Here is a 23,485-nt window from a genome sequence, read left to right as displayed (position 1 = left end):
AAATAAAATAATCTTATATTTGATAAAAATAAACATTTGTCGACTGGGGTGACTATCATGAAACTTGGCACCTACATGAAATAAGCAGTAATTTCCCTCCAAGACTTGCTTAGTGAATATCAGATTGTGACAAGATGTAAAAGGTTGGGATTAATTATTAACAGTTGTTATGCCAAACATTTGGATGAATGGCTCAAAATAAAAATTGTTGCAAACAATAGAAATATTCAAGATGGTAGTGTGGTCTCTTCAATGAGGCGAGTGAGAGAGCCCTGTCAGAAGAAGGGTCCAGCGGCGGAGAACACGGTGGGGCAGAAGCGCCTGGCCAGCAGCGCGAATGGCTGCCTGGAGTCGGCGCGGACGTTCCTCGCGTGGCTCAGCTTGTTCCACGCGTGCACTGCATATGTGGAGTTCTTCAGCACGAAGGCCATGAAGGCATCGCTGCTGTACTCGTCGAACATGAGCCACCAGCTCTCGTAGCGGAACGGGTAGAACAGGGCGGGCGGGTGCACTGTGAACCCCCAGCACCTCTCGCGGGTCATCTCCTCCACCTGCGGTCGCAGAGCTACAACGTTGATGCGGCAGAAGAATTTGACATCTCGACGAAATCGAGTTCAATAGATATGCGAGCATACAGCACAGGGAAACTGAGGAAGAAATCGGCCTCGGACACTGATAAGGAACCGTCCCAGCACATCCCAGCGTGATTTTTGGAAACAATGGAAAACAGAAATCAGGATTTCTGGACTGGTATTCGAAGCCATGTGATTATGGTGTGGCAGAAGAAGGAATGGGTTTAACACATCGTCAACATCGAGATCATTGAAGATGTGCGATGGGTGAATGGGTGCGATGGACAACTGTGGAAGGCATTGGTAGGGATGAACAGGAGAACCCTATCACTGGCTCATGGCAACGTGCAACTTTTCTTACAACTTGCACAAAATCCTGGTTTGATAATCGACAGGAACCAGTGGCTGAAGGCAAGTGACCCGATAGCCTCCTTGGCCTTCATCAAGAAGTAACCAAAAATTTAAAGAGATAAAGATAGAACTCATCATATAGCATCAGCATACAAATTTAATATTTTGTTCGTTTGAGGCCCCAAGAGTTGCAGAGTTTTCCAGATAGACAAAATTATACCAAACTATCAATGAACAAGAATTCACTCTTCCTGCTAGGTCGAGAGTTAATTAAATTACTATGTACAGATTTGGAACAGCTAAGGCATAACCAGTTCGTGCTTAACTTAACACTTTTGAGGCAGATTTGCTTTTCTTCTTTCGTGTATTCTGTCTAATACAACATTGTGATTCTAAAAACTCGCTCTAACTAAGTATAGTTTGATAAAGTCAAAATAAACTATTTAGGAGACCTCTTTAAGAACTGCTTGTATCTAATAGTATAGTTTCGTAACAGGTTCCATAAATGTTTCTTTTAATAGTCGCTGAGAAATCTTTATTTATTTCAATGTTACTATCAAAAAGTCAATACTTATCATAGTGTAAATATTTAGATAGTATTTCAGGGCTCGTTAACTCAAACATTAACCTTTTAAACGAACAAAGTGGTGCAATGGCCAAATATTGGATTCGAATTCGGCAGATTTCTTCCTCAATTTCCCCCTGTTGTATTGGTAGTATTCGTCCATTTATAATGACCTCACTGTCAACAAGGTGCAAAACCCAAAGAAAAATTGGTTTATAGGTATATGGTATGGTTTTTCGAACATTGAACAGGGATTTTATGGTGCCCAACTAACTGGACACACATATGGTATGCAAAACTTTAGAAAAATTCAAGCGATTTAAAAACTACTCAAGATATCAGAGTGGTGTCTGTTTTAGAAAATAATTTAAGGTTACATTGAGGACGGATGAGTAGTTATGTTTCCATAATATAGTTTCTAAACATATTTTTAGAAGTGTGATAATAGCAAAAGAGTGCGGTTTTTTTTAAATTAGGCATGCAACATCCATGGAAAATTTTTAAAAGCTTTCAAGTGACTTTAATTTCTTATCCATATAATGTTATGGTTACCTTTCAAATATCATAGTTATCATATGCTCGATGAGAAGACTGCGCGCCAGTACACAGTCTTGTGCTTTGATGTGATACTGTGCCAGACACAGCAGCGAGCGCCAAACTTATAATTCTAACACAATAACATACCTGACAAGGCGGGACCCCTAAAGGATTATTTAAAAAACTAACAGGAGGTCACACTGTAGATTAATTTACTTACCAGTGTGGTGTTGCACAGCATCGAGACAATCTTTGTAATGAGAGCCGGTCCGTTGTGAGACCAAATGTTGCCGTCAAAGTGAGTTTCTAACTCCTTCAGACACCGACCTACTACCGCATGACCCAAGCCTTCAGCGGAGAAACTAATAGCTCCGTTGGCGATCCAGTTGCTCCTTTCTGCCACAACAAAGTCCATCCCCAAGTCATCCAGCGACCTGCGTGAAGTGATGTGCAACTTAGAAAGTGCTTATAACTGATAAACATGACTTACAAGAGTCTTGCTTTCTACAGTGAAAATAAAAATTGTTTCGGAAGGTCAAATTAGTGATGAATCGCACCCATCAACACATATCCTGAGCCAATTGCCACATGGTACAGTAGTGACCCATTTGTGTTTTGGAATTCACGCTGTGCCCAAGGCTGAAACGTGAATTTGAAAGCATATTATGGGAATTATATTAAACAAAATAATTACTTATCTTGAATTTGTCTGAGAAAATAAATAAATTCATACAAATTGCAGTATACTTAACTCATTTTTTTTGTAATTTATTTTAGAACGGTATTCATAAGATTAAATACAAACAGGGACGAAATGGACGAAAGAGTAGACAACTGGGAATGGGGAGCGGGTAACTGGAAGAGTACCTGACGAAAATGAAGTCGAGGTCCAAGTAGATGCCACCGTACTTCCACAGCGCCAACAGTCTGATGACGTCGCTGGAGTGCTCGATGGGGAACGCGGAGCGCAGCAGGTCACCCTTCCGGGACCACGCCCCCAGTGGCGTGCCCTTCGCCAGCTCGGCGAGGCTCGTCGGGACCACCTTCACGTTCGGGAGGCGCAGCACCCGGTCGACCACCGAGTCGGGACTCCACTCTACATAGGGACTAAGAGCCCGTCTACAATAGTCCGAACCTTTGCGTGGTCCGTGTCCTTATCCGAATGTGAGTGACGCCACATTGTCTCACCGAAAACTGCCCTGTCCACAATTGCTATGTCCGATGTTCGAATGTATTGATTTCTAAAGTTGTTACTAGAGTGCAGTAAATGTGCCAAACCAAATATTTTTGTTTATTGTTTTGATGCTTTGTAGTTTGAGATTGAACTTATGAAAGTTATGTAAGTTATAAGTGACTTACAACACCTTCCATTTTCTTCAATAACAAAAACAAACACCACGTTTTCAAACGGGAACTGGAAATTCAAATATCGTGAGTGTTCTGTTCTTTCTCTGTGTACGAAGTACACAGGTTGGGACAAAAAGTTCAAATTGACGAATGTCTTCGGACCAGGTAGATTCGGACCTTCGCCCACTTGACGCATGTTGTCAGAGGGTCACGTGGACCAATCAACGACGAGTGTCCTTCGGACACAGTTTAGGACATTGCTATTGTAGACGGGCCATAAGAAGCTCTTTTCTCAGGTTAGGCCCCGTGCTTTTACCAACCTCGAAAAAAATGCACCAACCATGGAGGTAAGAAGTAAGGTATACTAATTAATTAATCAAGCCATGTTAAAACTTGAAGTCAAAACGTGTGCTAACTGAACAGCAAAACAACTTTTGGTTATAATGAATTTTAATGCTAATTCCTTTGGACAGGTGTTGGTATCATGTTGTTTAGCAATATTTACTATAGTACACATTGTTGCATTTTTTCGAGTCATCCTAGAAAGTTATTTTCTAGATATGATACAAATTAATAGCATATTAGCCTTAAAAAAACTTAAATATGATTTGCTGTCCAATTGCTAACCAGTTGACTTCAAATACAGATCAGTCACCAACTCCATAGACTAATAGATCCATGGCACCAAACCGCATGATTTAAAGGTATGCTTTGTATCCAAGAGAGAATAATAATTGTTTTCCGATAACCTAAATTCGTTATTTTGCATTTTAAAATATTTAATGGCTATATAGCTTTAGAATTTTATACTATCGAAATTATTACCTTTATTGCAGTCACATTAAAAACTATTTGAAGGGGTGGTCACACTGTTACACTTGAATTTTGTTAGTGGCAGATGTTTATGATCTTACGCACGAATATTATTTGAAAATTCTAATTCAATACGTTTCAAAAATCTGAAATGGGCTGGAAAAGATGCTGGGTGAGAGTGTTATAAGCAAAAATCTCCCCGAGACGAAACGAAGGACTATTGAGAAAATGACTAGCCTGTGTAAGAAAAAAAATAATCAACGAAAATACCGACCTGCATGGTCATAAAAATAAAAATTTCTAAGCATGTAGATGTAAAATTTATTCTGACAAAACCTAAGCCATTAAACATTTAACACTACTTATTGATTTTTTTTTTTCAAATAATATTATTTGATAGTTTTGTTTCCCTTTTTTTATTGACTGGGGTTGGTACGTATACAGAGATCCCCCAAAGGGACCGTCCAATATGGAAGTTTCTGCGACTCACTCACTCTGTGGACCCGACCCTCGCCGCGGCGTCGAGGCAGGTGTCCAGGTAGTAGACGGTCGAGGCGGGATTTGTGAGGGCCGCCGACTCTACGGCGCACGCCTGGCGCGGCCTCATGGACACGGCGCGCGACCGTTGCCCGCTGACCCCGCAGCGAGACTCCACGAAGAAGATGTTCCTCTCCCCGGCCACCGGGGTCCCCAGCACTCCCCCTGGTCTGTGGGGCGCGCTCTCTCCTCTGGTCGACCCGCGCTCCTGCGGCGGTCTCGTGAAGAAGATGTTCTTCTCCCCGGCCACCGGGGTACCCAGCACTCCCCCTGGTCTGTGGGGCGCGCTCTCTCCTCTGGTCAACCCGCGCTTCTGCGGCGGTCTCGTGAAGAAGATGTTCTTCTCCCCGGCCACCGGGGTCCCCAGCACTCCCCCTGGTCTGTGGGGCGCGCTCTCTCCTCTGGTCAACCCGCGCTTCTGCGGCGGTCTCGTGAAGAAGATGTTCTTCTCCCCGGCCACCGGGGTACCCAGCACTCCCCCTGGTCTGTGGGGCGCGCTCTCTCCTCTGGTCAACCCGCGCTCCTGCGGCGGTCTGGTGAAGAAGATGTTCTTCTCCCCGGCCACCGGGGTACCCAGCACTCCCCCTGGTCTGTGGGGCGCGCTCTCTCCTCTGGTCAACCCGCGCTTCTGCGGCGGTCTCGTGAAGAAGATGTTCTTCTCCCCGGCCACCGGGGTCCCCAGCACTCCCCCTGGTCTGTGGGGCGCGCTCTCTCCTCTGGTCAACCCGCGCTTCTGCGGCGGTCTCGTGAAGAAGATGTTCTTCTCCCCGGCCACCGGGGTACCCAGCACTCCCCCTGGTCTGTGGGGCGCGCTCTCTCCTCTGGTCAACCCGCGCTCCTGCGGCGGTCTGGTGAAGAAGATGTTCTTCTCCCCGGCCACCGGGGTCCCCAGCACTCCCCCTGGTCTGTGGGGCGCGCTCTCTCCTCTGGTCGACCCGTGCTTCTGCGGCGGTCTCGTGAAGAAGATGTTCTTCTCCCCGGCCACCGGGGTCCCCAGCACTCCCCCTGGTCTGTGGGGCGCGCTCTCTCCTCTGGTCAACCCGCGCTTCTGCGGCGGTCTCGTGAAGAAGATGTTCTTCTCCCCGGCCACCGGGGTCCCCAGCACTCCCCCTGGTCTGTGGGGCGCGCTCTCTCCTCTGGTCGACCCGTGCTTCTGCGGCGGTCTCGTGAAGAAGGTCACCGCCGGGTTGTGGCTGGAGTCCCAGGTCGCGAACCACAACGTCAGCACTCCGGCCGAAATAACCATTAGAAATAGGTGCCGCAACTTCATTTGTATAACGAGGTCTTCACCTAAAAAAAGTATCAAGTGATGAACGAGAAATGCCGTAGAAACTATAGGGAGACAATAATTTAAACATGGGAAATTTTTTTTTCTCTCTGACAATAAACGGTCGGCACAAGTGTAGGTATAACAATACTTTAATACATTTTTTTCTTTTTCATATTTTTCAATTCAGGACAACATTTTTGATTCAAATACTTACATTGATTCATAATTTTATCATTTAACATAAAATATTATTTGGGATAAAAACCAAGAACTTAATGAAGGTTCTGAATTTTGCGGGTGGCATAAAGGAGGGGGGGAGGGGGCATATAAGTAGTATGTAAATGGGGCTCCTGAAACTGGCTTCTAGCTGTGGTGTGTGTATCGGTGTGCGCCATCTTGGATTCTGACGTCACGGCGGCCATTTTTGACTCAAAATTCCTCAAAATTTCTCAAAAATGACTCAAAATTTCCCGTTTTCGAGGGGAAAATTCCCGTTTCGAGGGAAAATTAGGATTTCGAAATACCACAAAAGTCTTTTGCCTTAGAAAAAACACAAATTCCTGATATAGGCTTAAGCATCCTTAACTACAGCCTCCGATAAGCCTCTTTTAGGATTATGACGTCACTGTTGCAATTTTCGTTACGTCCACCATCTTGAAAATCCGCAATTTTTATGTTAGAAAATCGGGAAAAATTTTAAAAATCATTAAAAAAATTATTTGATCGAATTAAATAAAAATCTTAAAAACCACTGTTGAAGTTATCGTTACGGTCGCCATCTTGGATTATATAAATGTTGCATATTTCGTTACACCCGCCATCTTGGTTGAGTACCATGTCATTCTTACACTTTATTTTATGACCGTCATATTGGATCCTATTAATGTTGCAATTACCGTTATGGTCGCCATCTTAAAATTTAGATGCCATCTTGAAAATCTTTATTTATTATCCGATTTTAATGAAAAAAGATAAAAATTCATCAAAAAATTAACTTAATAGAATTCTGATTATATCAATTCCCGTCCTTGGTTCGAAACCGGTGAGGGCAAAAAATAAAAAATCAACAGATCCTTCCTCCACAGAAGCCACCTACAGACTGACCTACCTCCACCAATAACAAAATATTTACCATCAGCTGGTATGAAGTCATGTCCACCATCTTGTCTTCATCCACTGGAGACCACCAACCTGTTTTTGTCCGCTAGAGTGTGCCGATACCATGTTAGTATAATTTTCTGGGCACCATACCATTGTCATCAACTGTTGACCTTGAACTTTGACCTTGACCTTGAACTTTAACCTTGACCTTGAACTTTAACCTTGACCTTGAACTTTGACCTTGGACTTAACCTTGGACTATGACCTTGGACTTTGACCTTGATCTTGAACTATGACCTTGACCTTGAGTTTGACCTTGAAATTTGACCTTGTTCTTGTCGACCATCATGGATCCAACATTTTATGTTCAGTACATGCTACCAGGAGCTACCACATGCTAGTGGTCATTGCTACCATCTTGTTTTCGTCTGCTGGAGGTCACCATCTTGTGTGTACTCGTCTTACCATCATGCTAGTTTTATTCTAACCCGCTACAGTGCAGTAATCATTTATTACTAAGGTGCCCAACATCTTGAAATTTGGTCGCCTTCTTGAAATCATGTAATTATTTAGCTAGAAATGCGGGAAAAATTCCAAAAGTCTCCGAAAAAATCAATTATTAATTTACAAATTGAATCGATGGATTCGTGTCCACGGTTCGATTCTTGACCAGTGACAGTTGTAACTAATTATTAAATAAATTTTAGATTCTGCTTTCCATTACCTTTCGCGGAGTTTATTGACCATTCACTCCTAAATTCACATAAAAAAAATCACTCATTCAAGTAATGATTGATTCGATACTTGGTTCGATCTATGGTCGAAGCTAAAAATAAATTTAATTTAAATACCAGATAAGTGTAAGGTTCGAGAAATAAAACACCGCAAGTTCTTTCACTCACATAATATTTATTACATCATTTCTATTCTACTACAGGATCACTTGCGAAAGCCAGCAATCTTATAAACATTTAACCCTGCATAGGCGTGAAATGACTAATTCTTAGCTCCAATCGGTTTATACTAGACAGAGACCAACCAGAACCTTTACTGACATAGTTCTCATCTTCTTGACAGAGTTTCTGGATACCGTTTTTAACAGTTTGCTTCACATCGTCAGAACTGTAAATTACTGCAGCTGATGTCTTAAATGCACATTTCTTCAATTTGTCATCTAACGGATATGGCTTTCCATATATACAGTCCAGCCAAAAGTTATATTTTAATGGTCCATTTGTTGCTACATCATCAGTAAGCTGATTATGTCCTGTCTGATATCATCGAGAAAAGTACAAATGTCCTTCGACTCACCGAACGTATTTAAATAATAGTAGTCTTTCAACGTTCCACGAAATGCAGACTGCGCCAAGTAGAAGCCATTATCATTCACCTGTAGAGCACCGACCACAGTATTAGGTTTAGTTCCATGTCCAGATACCATAGCAATCGGTTGCTGCGCATCTGTTTTTTTGCCTGTACGCTCACGAGCCTTCAACCTAAACCGAGGAGTCGAAATTTCTGCAGGTAGTTCTGCAGTAGGCGCACGGAAATCACCTTTACATTTTTTCGCATGTCGTCGCAAATTATCAATTCGAGTAAACCATTCATGACACTCATCACAGCGAAACTTCATGCGAGAAGGATTCTTGATGCATTTGCTCCGCTCATGTCATACAATAATGGATTAAATTAAATGTATGTGTATAAACTTGAAGATAAATTAATATATTTTCTTTTCCAGATGGAAGCTATCATTTATCGAAATCTGATTTCTAAATAAAACTTATAACTTAAAGGTGTAAAAAAGTTACCACTGCCAGTCAAAATGTATACTGATAAAGACATGTTAGTAATCATGCCAAGTTCGATAAAAGTAATAGGAATCAGTTGGAACCAATTGAAGATGGAGCTCTTGGAGCAATTGGAGCCTTTTGAAGCATTTGGAGTCTTTTGGAGCTGTTGGAGCCATTTGGAGCATTTGGAGCCTTTTGAAGCATTTGGAGCTGCCAAGCATTTGGAACCATTTGGAGCTGTGTTAAGCATTTGGAGGCTGTTGGAGCATTTGGAGCCTTTTTTTGGAGCTGTTGGAGCATTTGGAGCTGCTGGAGACATTTGGAGCTGTCAAGCATTTGGAGGCCGTTTGGAGCATTTGGAGCCATTTGGAGCTGTGTTATGCATTTGGAGCTGTCAAGCATTTGGAGCCATTTGGAGCTGTGTTAAGCATTTGGAAGCTGTTGGAGCATTTGGAGCCTTTTTTTGGAGCTGTTGGAGCATTTGGAGCTGCTGGAGACATTTGGAGCTGTCAAGCATTTGGAGGTCGTTTGGAGCATTTGGAGTCATTTGGAGCTGTGTTATGAATTTGGAGCTGTCAAGCATTTGGAGCCATTTGGAGCTGTGTTAAGCATTTGGAGGCTGTTGGAGCATTTGGAGCCTTTTTTTGGAGCTGTTGGAGCATTTGGAGCTGCTGGAGAAATTTGGAGCTGTCAAGCATTTGGAGGCCGTTTGGAGCATTTGGAGCCATTTAGAGCTGTGTTAAGCATTTGGAGGCTGTTGGAGCCATTTGGAGCATTTGGAGCTGCTGGAAACATTTGGAGCTGTCAAGCATTTGGAGGCTGTTGGAGCTGTTGGAGCCATTTGGAGGCCGTTTGGAGCATTTGGAGCATTTGGAGCTGTCAAGCATTTGGAGCCGTTTGGAGCTGTGTTAAGCATTTGGAGGCTGTTGGAGCATTTGGAGCCTTTTTTTTGAGCTGTTGGAGCATTTGGAGCTGTCAAGCATTTGGAGGCCGTTTGGAGCATTTGGAGCCATTTGGAGCTAAGAAGTAGTCGTTGTACGTCTATGCAGGGCTAAATTTTTATAAGATTGCTGTCTTTCGCAAGTGATTCTGTAGTAGGATAGAAATTGTGTAATAAATATTATGTTTGTAAAAGACTTTTAGGTGTTTTATTCCTCGAACCTTACACTTTTCTGGTATTTTAATTAAATTTATTTTAGCTTCGTCCAGGATCGTGTCAAGGACCTTAGTCGATCTAATCAATCAGTATATAGATTACAAATTTATTTAATGAGTTTTGAACTTTTTCCCGAATCTCTAGCATTACAATTACGAATTTCCAATATGGTGGTCTTGATGTCTGATAGGATGATGGTAGTAGATGATTTAAAGTCTCTTTAAGAATGTTGAACATGGTTTATTGGAATTATTATTTTTTTTCTTCATAAAATTAAATGTTTTGCATCGATCGAGGATCGAACCAAGGACTGTAGCGGATCGAATCGATATGTAAGTTAATGAGTGATTTATTTAATGAATTTTGGATTTTTTCCCGCTTTTCTAGCTACATTATTACATGATTTCAAGATGGCGGTCGAATTTCATGATGGCGGGGGGCACCTCGGTAATAAATGATTACTGCACTGTAGCGGGTTAGAATAAAATTATCCAGATGGAAATGTACTCTATAATACAAGTACACACACAAGATGGCATACTCCAGCAGGTGGTATCCTCTGGCAGCATGTACTGAACATAAAATGTCGGATCCATGATGGTCGACAAGGACAAAGTCAAATTTCAAGGTCAAGGTCAAATTTCAAGGTCAAGGTCAAATTTCAAGGTCAAGGTCAAATTTCAAGGTCAAAGTTCAAGGTCAAGGTCAAAGTTCAAGGTCAAGGTCAAAGTTAAAGGTCAATGTTCAATGTCAACAGTTGAGGACAAAAGTATGGTGACCAGATAATTATACTACATGGTATCGGCACACTCTAGCAGACGAAAACAAGATGGTGGTCTCCAGCGGATGAAGACAAGATGGCGGACATGATGTCATACTGGTGGTGGTAGATAAGTCTAGGTAGCTTTCATGGAGGAAGGATCGACCGTTTACTCTCGCCGGGAATCGAACCAAGGACGTACATCGATATAATCAAACAGAATTCAAATACGTTAATTTTTTGATGAATTTTGAAATTTTTTTCATTAAAATCGGATAATAAATAAAGATTTTCAAGATGACGTCCAAATTTCAAGATGGCGTACATGACGTCATACTGCCGGATGATATATATGCTATGAAAAAAGTGGTGGGAGTCAGTCTGTCTGCAGCCACCACGGGGGAAGGATTGGTCGCCATTTTTAATTTTTTTTGCACTCGTCGGGTTCGAACCGAGGACTCCGAGCTCCGTGTCGTAATTGTAAATTTTTTATAAGTATTTTATTAAATTTTTATTATTTAATTTTTTTATAAATTTTAAAAAAAATTTCGTTAAAATCGGATAATAAATAAAAAAGTTAAAGATGGCGGCCGTAACGGAAATTGCAACGGTGACGTCATCATCCAATATGGCGGAAAACACATCGCCGGAATGTTCGAGAACACAATGACGTCATCCAAAATGGCGGATCCAAGATGGCCGCCGTGATCTACTTGTCCTGTTACGTTATGTCCCGTTACGCTATGTCCCGTTACACTCCTCCAAGATGGCGGTCATAATCCTAGATGACTTCAGAGGCTTATCGGAGGCTGTAGACAAGGATGCTTAAGCCTCTTTTAGGAATTTGGGTTCTTTCTAGGACAAAACGACTTTTGAGGATTTTCGAAATTCTAATTTTTGAATTGAGGAATTTTTTGAGATTTTTTGGTGGAATTTTTTTTCCTAAGAAATGTAAATTTTGGCGATTTTTGAGGAATTTTGGGCAATTTTTGCCCAATTTTGGCGGATTTTGACACATTTTGAAGGTCAAATGTCAAGGTCAAAGGTCAAGGTCACAACCATCCAAGATGGCCGCCGTGACATCACAATCCAAGATGGCGGAAAACACCACCGGCCACACACCACGCGCCAACGCCATGTTTCCGGACATACTTTCCTATACTACTGCTGCCTTTTCGTTGATGGTCCTTCTATTTTTAATGTTGTTTTGACTCTAGTATTATAGTAAATGGTTCTTGATTTGACTTGCGTATTATTCCATCCGGTGCATGTATATAAGCGAGTCCTAGACAGCAGGTCGCTCAGTTTGTTACTGTCGTCGACGGTGTAAGGATCACCTAGATTATTTCATCTGGTGCATAAGTCGTGTAATTACCTGTTCTTGAGAACTCGATGGCATCTTTACCGACTTTAACGCCGAACTCGATGGACGTTGTACCATCGTCTACGGGAACCTTGACGTCAGCGACGACAATGGTGGAGCAGATCCCGTTGGCAACGACGACGACGTCGACATTGGAGGAGATTTCAACAGATGTGATACCACCAGCAGAAGATAGCTTAATGACTACTGAGCTGGATGTGCAGGAAACCACGACGATCGACGATACGACCTCGATGGAGACTTCAATGGATGCTGATTTGACAACTAGCGAACATCGGTGCTGTTACTGCGACAAGATTTTCTCAAACAACAGCAATGCCCGGCGACACGAGAGGAGCGAATGTGCCAAGAACCTATATCGTAAAATGTTTGTTTGTGAGAAATGTCATAAGCAGTTTGCCAGAAAAGATAATATGAAAACGCACATGAAGGCATGCAAAGGTCCTGCTGTGCGGCAGAAAGTAAAGGTTTTGGCGCAACAACGATGCATCGATGTGCATAAGAGAATGCCTGGAAATGGTACTACTGTTGCAATGTCTGTATCTGGATCGGGTCTGAAAGGATCGTCTTCATCACCACGGTATCCTTGCAGCTACTGTGATACGTCGTTCGCATTTTCCCATGATGCACGAAGACATGAGCGGAGCAAATGCACGAAGAATCCTTCTCGCATGAAGTTTCGATGTGATGAGTGCCTTAAATGGTTTACTCGAATTGACAGTTTGCGACATCATGCGAAAAAATGTAAAGGTGGAGTCTGTGCTCCTACTGCTGAACTACCTGCCGACATTTCGGCTCCTCGCTTTAGATTGGAGACACGAAAGCGTACAACCAAAAAAACAGATGCCCAGCAACCGATTGTTATGACATCTGAACATGGAACTAAACCTAAGACTGTGTTCGGAGCATTACAAGTGAACGATAATGGCTTCTACTTGGCGCAGTCTGCATTTCGTGGAACTTTGAAAGACTACTATTATCTAAATACGTTCGGTGAGTCGAAGGACATTTGTAATTTTCTTGACGATATCAGACAGAAGATAATCAATCAGCTTACTGATGATGTAGCAACAAACGGACCTTTGAAATATAACTTGTGGTTGGACTGTATATATGGAAAGCCATATCCGTTCGATGACAAAGTGAAGAAGTGTGCATTCAAGACATCGGCTGCAGTAATTTACAGTTCTAACGATGTGAAGCAAACTGTTAAAAACGGTATCCAGAAACTCTGTCAAGAAGAGGTGGACTATGTCTGTAAAGGTTCTGGCTGGACTCTGTCTAGTATAAACCGATTGGAGCTAAGAATTAGTCATTTCACACCGCTGCGAAACTAAATGATTATAAGATTGCTGGCTTTCGTAAGTGATCCTGTAGTAGAATAGAAATTATGTAATAAATATTATGTTTGTAAAAGAACTTGCGGTGTTTAATTCCTCGAACCTTACACTTTAGTGGTGCTTTTTTAAAATATTAAAGTTGTTTTGTATCGGCCTGGGATCGTACCAAGGACCTTAGTCGATCTAATTAATCAGTTTATTGATCGGAAATTTATTTAATGATTTCTGAACTTTTTCCCGGATCTCTAGCATTAAAATTACGCATTTCCAATATGGTGGTCTTGATGTCTGATAGGATGGTGGTCGTAGAGGATTTAGAGTCTCTTTACGAATGTTGAACATGGTTTATTGAAATTATTATTTTTTACATAAAATAAAACATTATTGCATCGATCAAGTATCGAACCAAGGACAGGAGCGGATCGAATCAATATGTAAATTAATGAGTGATTTATTTAACGAATTTAGAAATTTTTCCCGAATTTCTAGCTAAATAATTACGGATTTTCAATATGGCGTTCAAATTTCAAGATGGCGGGCACCTTAGTAATAAATGATTACTGCACTCTAGCGGATAAGAACTAAACTAACATGGCGTCAGCGCACTCTCGCCGACGAAAACAAGATGGTGGTCTCCAGCAACGAAGACAAGATGGCGGACATGACGTCATACTAGGTGACGATATATCTGCTTTAAGAAAAGTGGTGGGAGTCAGTCTGCCTGCAGCCACCATTAAGGAAGGAGCCTGTCGCCATTTTTAATTTTTTTTTGCCCTCACCGGGTTCGAACCGAGGACTCCGAACTCCGTGTCGTTAATGTTTGTTTTTTATAAATGTTTTATTAAAATTTTATTATTTAATTTTTTTTTTATAATTTTTAAAAATTATTTTATTAAAATCGGATAATAAATAAAAAAAGTAAAAGATGGCGGCCGTAACGAAAAATGCATCGGTGACGACATAATCCAAGATGGCGGTCATGGTATCCTTATTCCTATAAATGGCTTATAAGCGGCTATCTCTTAGGAGTTTTAAGCCAGTTTTAGGAATTAGGGTTCTTTCTAGGGCAAAACGACTTTTGAGGATTTTCGAAATCCTGATTTTCGAATTGAGGAATTTTTTGCGAATTTTTGGCGGAACTTTTTTCCACAGAAATGGAAATTTTGGCGATTTTTGAGGAATTTTGGGCAAATTTTGCCCAATTTTGGAGGATTTTGGCGATTTTTGAGGATCAAATTCAAGGTCAAGGTCAAAGGTCAAGGTCACAACCATCCAAGATGGCCGCCGTGACGTCACAATCCAAGATGGCGGACCGACAATCACAATCCACAGCCAGAAGCCGTGCGCTCGGAACCCCATTCCTATACTACTCACACAGGAAACGAAACGTACACACAGTACACACAGAAAACGAAACGTACACACAGTACACACAGGAAACGAAACGTACACACAGTACACACAGGAAACGGAACGTATACGCACAATAAATACAATTTACATGCAATAAATGTAATGATCACACAGTACACACAGGAAACGGAACGTACACACAGTACACACAGGAAAAGGAACGTACACACAGTACACACAGGAAACGGAACGTACACACAGTACACACACAGGAAACGGAACGTATACACACAGTACACACAGGAAACGGAACGTACACACAGGAAACGGAACGTACACACAGGAAACGAAACGTACACACAGTACACACAGGAAAGGAAACTTATACACACAGTACACACAGGAAACGGAATGATCACACATACATTAGCGGAAACACACAGGCTTAGTTGTAAATCAGAATACAAGAAATAAAAACATTAAATTTTTACTTTCAATATTTAATTACTTCTCAACATTACACAAATACAAGTAAAAGAAGCCATTATTGTATGTAGCCAGCTTTCCTCAGTTCTTTGAGTATGAAGGATATTTCTTTGATGCCTGAATAGTTTCCTGCACAAAGCGAGCCATGTAGAAGTCTTAGCCAGTCAACCAATATGTTTGGATCTTTCCATGATGTGTAATCAATCTCTTCTACCACCATCTTACTTGCTTGTTTATTATAAATACTGTTAATATCACAATCGTCCCAGTGATCATAATAAGCATTATCAGATTTATTTATTATAACACGACGTTTCCATCGTTTCGGTCTCAGGACATCGCCACATTCTTCGATCTTGTCAGCTATAGGTGCTTCATCACAGTCTATGCCTTTGTCAACAGCCTCAGAGTCACTGTAACAATCACTGTAGAAGACATCCTCTTCACCCAGATTACCGTATGAATTCGCTATCGATGATGTCGAAGTGTCTTCATCGTCTTCATGCTTCCTTTTTAGGAGTCCATCATTTTTACAAAGAATGGAGGATCTACTGAATATAGGCTTGAATGTATTCTCACTTTTCACGGTGTTGTTACTGCCATTAGTTTCAGTCTCCCCGAAGCCATTAGCATCCTTCAATTTATGTTTTTCCTCACGATCGGGTGAGCTAATACCATCACGCTCAGGACAAGGAAAATTATTGTCGTAATGCAGATCACTCTTCTTTAGTCTAGTGGATCCATCGGTGTCCTCTATGCCGTAAGTAGTCTTGACTTTACATGTTCTACCATGTCTTTTTAAGCTGTCAATTCGTGTTAACAACCTGCTACAACGATTACAGCTTAACATGTTGCGTAGTGGGTTTCTAGCACAATCATTCTTCTCATGACGTCTAGCATTCCTCCTCATGGCAAAATCCTTGCCACAGTATCTACAGCGGCTTCCTTCCGATTCAGCTGCAGATAACAAACCACGATCCATGGTAGCTTCTGTGACTAATGTTAGATACAAACTGTCAGTTTTCTCCAATTGGAACCATTTCTTAAATAGAGTTTTTGAAATATTTCATCAGCGAGAGTTAAGTTATCTAATGCAAAGCAAATTGATGCAAGTAGTTCTGGCTGTCGTAAACAGATGTCGCCACGTGTTGCTTGCAGGTAAATAATATCTATTTCATTAATGTGGGATGCGGAACGCTCACTATCGATCGCAAAGGGAGGTTGGCTTCGATAGTATCCAAGGAGAAAAAAAGTTCGTCCTTCCTGCTAGTGCTTCTCAGATTTCTCACGGTCCGCCATCTTGGATTGCGGCGTCACGGCGACCATCTTGGATGGGTGTGACCTTGACCTTTGACCGTAACCGCAGGAATGATCGCAAGCACACGGATTAACCATCAAAATATTGATAAGAATAATCAGGAGCACACGGAGAAAACCATCATAATATTGACAAGAATAATCAGGAGCACACGGAGAAAACCGCCACAAGTTTTCTTTGATATCATAAAGATACAAAAAAAATTAATAAAAAATTAAAAATAAAACAAAAAAATTCAAACATTCTGCTAGCTTGTGAACTTCTCATTGTTGAGCAAAGATAGAGTTCTAGTACAAGCCAGAATGTTTGAATTTTTTTGTTTTTATTTTTAATTTTTTATTAATTTTTTTTGTATCTTTATGATATCAAAGAAAACTTGTGGCGGTTTTCTCCGTGTGCTCCTGATTATACTTGTCAATATTATGATGGTTTTCTCCGTGTGCTCCTGATTATTCTTATCAATATTTTGATGGTTAATCCGTGTGCTTGCGATCATTCCTGCGGTTACGGTCAAAGGTCAAGGTCACACCCATCCAAGATGGTCGCCGTGACGCCGCAATCCAAGATGGCGGACCGTGATAAATCTGAGAAGCACTAGCAGGAAGGACGAACTTTTTTCTCTTTGGATACTATCGAAGCCAACCTCCCTTTGCGATCGATAGTGAGCGTTCCGCATCCCACATTAATGAAATAGATATTATTTACCTGCAAGCAACACGTGGCGACATCTGTTTACGACAGCCAGAACTACTTGCATCAATTTGCTTTGCATTAGATAACTTAACTCTCGCTGATGAAATATTTCAAAAACTCTATTTAAGAAATGGTTCCAATTGGAGAAAACTGACAGTTTGTATCTAACATTAGTCACAGAAGCTACCATGGATCGTGGTTTGTTATCTGCAGCTGAATCGGAAGGAAGCCGCTGTAGATACTGTGGCAAGGATTTTGCCATGAGGAGGAATGCTAGACGTCATGAGAAGAATGATTGTGCTAGAAACCCACTACGCAACATGTTAAGCTGTAATCGTTGTAGCAGGTTGTTAACACGAATTGACAGCTTAAAAAGACATGGTAGAACATGTAAAGTCAAGACTACTTACGGCATAGAGGACACCGATGGATCCACTAGACTAAAGAAGAGTGATCTGCATTACGACAATAATTTTCCTTGTCCTGAGCGTGATGGTATTAGCTCACCCGATCGTGAGGAAAAACATAAATTGAAGGATGCTAATGGCTTCGGGGAGACTGAAACTAATGGCAGTAACAACACCGTGAAAAGTGAGAATACATTCAAGCCTATATTCAGTAGATCCTCCATTCTTTGTAAAAATGATGGACTCCTAAAAAGGAAGCATGAAGACGATGAAGACACTTCGACATCATCGATAGCGAATTCATACGGTAATCTGGGTGAAGAGGATGTCTTCTACAGTGATTGTTACAGTGACTCTGAGGCTGTTGACAAAGGCATAGACTGTGATGAAGCACCTATAGCTGACAAGATCGAAGAATGTGGCGATGTCCTGAGACCGAAACGATGGAAACGTCGTGTTATAATAAATAAATCTGATAATGCTTATTATGATCACTGGGACGATTGTGATATTAACAGTATTTATAATAAACAAGCAAGTAAGATGGTGGTAGAAGAGATTGATTACACATCATGGAAAGATCCAAACATATTGGTTGACCGGCTAAGACTTCTACATGGCTCGCTTTGTGCAGGAAACTATTCAGGCATCAAAGAAATATCCTTCATACTCAAAGAACTGAGGAAAGCTGGCTACATACAATAATGGCTTCTTTTACTTGTATTTGTGTAATGTTGAGAAGTAATTAAATATTGAAAGTAAAAATTTAATGTTTTTATTTCTTGTATTCTGATTTCCAAATAAGCCTGTGTGTTTCCGCTAATGTATGTGTGATCATTCCGTTTCCTGTGTGTACTGTGTGTATAAGTTTCCTTTCCTGTGTGTACTGTGTGTACGTTTCGTTTCCTGTGTGTACGTTCCGTTTCCTGTGTGTACGTTCCGTTTCCTGTGTGTACTGTGTGTATACGTTCCGTTTCTTGTGTGTGTACTGTGTGTACGTTCCGTTTCCTGTGTGTACTGTGTGTACGTTCCTTTTCCTGTGTGTACTGTGTGTACGTTCCGTTTCCTGTGTGTACTGTGTGATCATTACATTTATTGCATGTAAATTGTATTTATTGTGCGTATACGTTCCGTTTCCTGTGTGTACTGTGTGTACGTTTCGTTTCCTGTGTGTACTGTGTGTACGTTTCGTTTTCTGTGTGTACTGTGTGTACGTTTCGTTTCCTGTGTGTACTGTGTGTACGTTCCGTTTCCTGTGTGTACTGTGTACGTTCCGTTTCCTGTGTGTACTGTGTGATCATTACATTTATTGCATGTAAATTGTATGTATTGTGCGTACATTACGTGTTGGAGCTGATGGAGCTGTTGGAGCACTTGCAGCTATTGGTCAATTGAAGCATAGGAGCAAAATGTAGATGGATCTGATGACGTGAATTGTAGCTCTTGGAGCCTGGCGTACATTGGAGAGATCGTATTTTTTTTTCGATCAAATGAACCTCTTTTTTAATTTGTATATTTGACTCTAGTATTATTGTAAATGGTTCTTGATTTGACTAGCGTATTATTCCATACGGTGCATGTATATAAGCGAGTCCTAGACAGCAGGACGCTCAGTTTGTTACTGACGGCGGTGTAAGGATCACCTAGTTTGTTTCTTCTGGTGCATAAGTCGTGTCAATTAGCTGTTCTTGAGACCTCGATGGCATCTTTACCGTCTTTAACGACGAACTCGGAGGTTGTACCATCGACTACGGGGACCTTGACGACAGCTACGATGGAGAAGGTGCAGATCCCGTTGGCAACGACGACGTCAACATTGGAGGAGATTTCAACAGATGTGATACCACCATCATCCGAAGTTTCATCGTCAGCAATGGATTCTTCCGCTAATGAAAAGCGTACATTGCGTCGGTGCAAATACTGTGACGCATCATTTACTATTACCTCAAATGCTCGCAGACATGAAAGAAGCAGTTGTTCTAATAATGTTAAAAGAATACAATTTCAGTGCAATAAGTGCAAAAAACTAATTTCACGTCTTGATAGCTTACATCTTCATTATAAAAGATGCTCCGAGAAGTATAATGAACATGGTTATTGTTTTGACTCGTGTGTTGTACCAGCAAATGAGAATATATAAGTGGGACCCTGGTGATATGAACTTCAGTCCGTCTCTGGCTGCGGTAATGAACGGATCCGATAGACATTTAAAGTCATGTAAATGGCTTAGTCCGTACAATAAGAAGACTGTTTGAATCGAGGAATCCACAAGACTTTAGTACTTTGTCTGTGTTTTTTATGTACTTGTAGTAGTGTAGTATGTATGTAATAAAAGTATTTTTTAAAAGAACTTGCTGTGCTTTTATTATCTCAAACCTGTCGCTTTTGTGGTATTTTTTTAAATTAAAGTTGTTTGGTATCGGTCAGGGGTCGAACCAAGGACGGGAATCGATCTAATCAATCATTACTTTAATGAGTGAATTATTTAATGAATTTTGAACTTTTTCCCGAATCTCTAGCATTAAAATTACGGATTTTCAAGATGGCGTCCAAATTTCAAGATGGCGTGTGTCACAGTAATAAATGATTACTGCACTGTAGCGGGTTAGAATAAAATTATCCAGATGGAAATGTACTCTATAATACGAGTACACACACAAGATGGCATACTCCAGCAGGTGGTAGCTCCTGGTAGCATCTACTGAACGTAAAATGTCGGGTCCGTGATTGTCGACAAGGACAAAGTCAAATTTCAAGGTCAAGGTCAAATTTCAAGGTCAAGGTCAAATTTCAAGGTCAAGGCCAAATTTCAAGGTCAAGGTCAAATTCCAAGGTCAATGTCAAATTCCAAGGTCAAGGTCAAATTTCAAGGTTAAGGTCAAATTTCAAGGTCAAGGTCAAATTTCAAGGTCAATGTCAAATTTCAAGGTCAAGGTCAAAGTTCAAGGTCAAGGTCAAAGTTCAAGGTTAAGGTTCAAGGTCAAGGTCAATGTTCAGTGTCAACAGTTGAGGACAAAAGTATGGTGACCAGATAATTATACTACATGTTATCGGCACACTCTAGCAGACGAAAACAAGATGGTTGTCTCCAGCGGATGAAGACAAGATGGCGGACATGATGTCATACCAGTTGACGATATATACCTTGGTATTGTTGGTGGTAGATCAGTCTAGGTAGCTTTCATGGAGGAAGGATCGACCGTTTGGTATCGGTCAGGGGTCGAACCAAGGACGGGAATCGATCTAATCAATCATTACTTTAATGAGTGAATTATTTAATGAATTTTGAACTTTTTCCCGAATCTCTAGCATTAAAATTACGGATTACCAATATGTTGGTGTTGATGGCTTATAGGATGATGATGACAGTAGAGGTTTTAATGTCTCTTTAAGAATGTTGAACATGGAATAATGAAATTATTATTTTTTTACATCAAATTAAACATTATTGCATCGATCGGGTATCGAACCAAGGACTGAAACTGATCGAATCAATCTGTAAATTAATGAGTGATTTATTTAATGAATTTTGGAATTTTTCCCGAATTTCTAGCTAAATAATTACACGATTCCAAGATGGCGGCCAAATGACAAGATGGCGGGTGACACAGCAATAATAAATGATTACTGCACTCTAGCGGATAAGAATTAAACTAACATGGCGTCAGCGCACTCTCGCCGACGATAACAAGATGATGATGGCTACCAGCAGACGAAGACAAGATGGCGGACATGACATCATACTAGTTGACCTTGTTATTGGTGGTGGTAGGTTAGTCTGTAGGTGACTTCCGTGGTGGAAGGATCGGTCGCTATTTTTATTTTTTTTCGCCCTCACCGGGTTCGAACCGAGGACTCCGAGCTCCGTGTCGTTAACGTATGTTTTTTAAATATTTTTTATTAAAATTTTATTAATTGAATTTTTTTATAAATTTTAAAAAAATTTCTATTTCATTAAAATTGGATAGTAAATTTAAAGAAGGCGGGCGTAACGGAAACTCAAGCGGTGATGTCATAATCCTATAAATGGCTTAACGTTGGCTTGAGTTAAGGATGCTTAAGCCAGTTTTAGGAATTTTCAGCCGCTGGGATTTTTAAGGAATAAAACGGGAAATTTTCCCTCGAAACGGGAATTTTTCCCTCGAAAACAGGATTTTTTTTCTTAAAACGGGAAATTTTGAGTCATTTTGAGGCATTTTTGAGGAATTTTGAGGAATTTTTGCCGTCGTGACGTCACAAATCCAAGATGGCGGACGCCGACACCACCACCACCGCCTGGCGCCTGATCTAGTAGCCCCTATTATATACTACTGATAATAAATAAAGATTTTCAAGATGGCGTCTAAATTTCAAGATGGCGACCATAACGGTAATTGCAACATTAATAGGATCCAATATGACGGTCATAAAATAAAGTGTAAGAATGACATGGTACTCAACCAAGATGGCGGGTGTAACGAAATATGCAACATTTATATAATCCAAGATGGCGACCGTAACGATAACTGCAACAGTGGTTTTTAAGATTTTTATTTAATTCGATCAAATAATTTTTTAATGATTTTTAAAATTTTTCTCGATTTTCTAACATAAAAATTGCGGATTTTCAAGATGGCGGACGTAACGAAAATTGCAACGGTGACGTCATAATCCTAAAAGAGGCTTATCGGAGGCTGTAGTTAAGGATGCTTAAGCCTATATCAGGAATTTGTGTTCTTTCTAAGGCAAAAGACTTTTGTGGTATTTCGAAATCCTAATTTTCCCTCGAAACGGGAATTTTTCCTTCGAAAACGGGAAATTTTGAGTCATTTTTGAGGAATTTTGAGGAATTTTGAGTCAAAAATGGCCGCCGTGACGTCACAATCCAAGTTGGCGGACACCGACACACACACCACAGCCAGAAGCCAGTTTCAGGAGCCCCATTTACATACTACTCATATACATGGAAAAATATCCCTGAAACCACAATAGGGAACATTTTTTGAGTGAAAGTGGAGAGCTAAAGCTCATTTGGGCTTTTCCCTTGAAATGAATGCTAAGCTCAGTAGCAAAGAGAACAAGTCATATTTAATACTAACTGTTCGAGAGAAATAGCAGTTGTACATCAACATCTGTCATCGCTAGCCATTTATGCGTTCAAAAAACATATTGGTTTCCAACGAATAACTTTTGTCTGCACCCTGCATCTTGCCTAACAGAAGAGCTTATCTACCAGGACAAACCAACTTATTGAGAAGTTTAAACAGCTGCAGTTGTCCTAAACAACACGATGAAAAAAAAATTACTGCTCCTACAAAATATTTGGTTGATTTAAAACCGGCCAAAAATTAAGAATAACAGCAAAATGTTTGCATAGTATCTACAAATAAACTTTGTAGTGACACAAAAATTTCGCTGTAAAAATAAATTACTTTGAAATTTAAAAAAAAATTAATATGTTACCGCCATTAAAAACTTGGTGGAGTGTTTATTGACAACTACAAAACTGTATTTTTATTATTTGTGATTATTTTGTGTTGGTCCAAAGCGATTTATAAAGTTATAAAAATAGCCTCACCTTTTGCAAGAAAATCAAAACATTTCATGTAGTCATGCAAAACGACGCATAAAAATTTTCCATCTCCAGATGCAGAGGAATCATTTAAGTGCCATAAAAATAACTTCATTCGGCGAGGTTACTATTTACAACGCTGAATAGAACT

The 23,485-nt window shown here is 40.6% G+C and overlaps 1 protein-coding gene across 2 annotated transcripts; it reads right to left on the bottom strand.

Annotated features, from left to right (window-relative positions):
* LOC134533838 (uncharacterized) lies at positions 1–23,485 on the bottom strand. 2 transcript variants are annotated; one of them, XM_063371532.1, is made up of 5 exons: positions 23,341–23,485; positions 4,680–6,012; positions 2,893–3,132; positions 2,246–2,459; positions 1–551 (listed from the first exon to the last, which is right to left on the bottom strand). In XM_063371532.1, exons 1-5 carry the CDS (start codon positions 23,447–23,449, stop codon positions 276–278), a joined length of 2,172 nt encoding a protein of 723 aa, XP_063227602.1. In that variant the 5' UTR covers positions 23,450–23,485; the 3' UTR covers positions 1–275. The 2 variants fall into 2 exon arrangements, with proteins under 2 accessions (XP_063227602.1, XP_063227601.1); XM_063371531.1 differs by having other exon boundaries at positions 2,893–3,144; positions 23,341–23,457.

Source organism: Bacillus rossius, chromosome 7 (assembly GCF_032445375.1).
Source record: "Bacillus rossius redtenbacheri isolate Brsri chromosome 7, Brsri_v3, whole genome shotgun sequence".
In the NCBI taxonomy this organism is placed as follows: domain Eukaryota; kingdom Metazoa; phylum Arthropoda; class Insecta; order Phasmatodea; family Bacillidae; genus Bacillus; species Bacillus rossius.
The sequence above is the reverse complement of the archived record's forward strand: the minus strand, read 5'-3'. Positions and strand labels throughout refer to the sequence as shown.

Bases quoted from the DNA above. Each gene is read 5' to 3' on its own strand.
- LOC134533838 (XM_063371531.1), bottom strand. From the start codon at position 23,449: ATGAAGTTATTTTTATGGCACTTAAATGATTCCTCTGCATCTGGAGAT. The intron at 6,013-23,340 runs GTGAGGCTATTT...TACTTTTTTTAG, and splicing joins TTTTGATTTTCTTGCAAAAG to GTGAAGACCTCGTTATACAA. The intron at 552-2,245 runs GTAAGTAAATTA...CTGCGACCGCAG, and splicing joins TGCTGTGCAACACCACACTG to GTGGAGGAGATGACCCGCGA.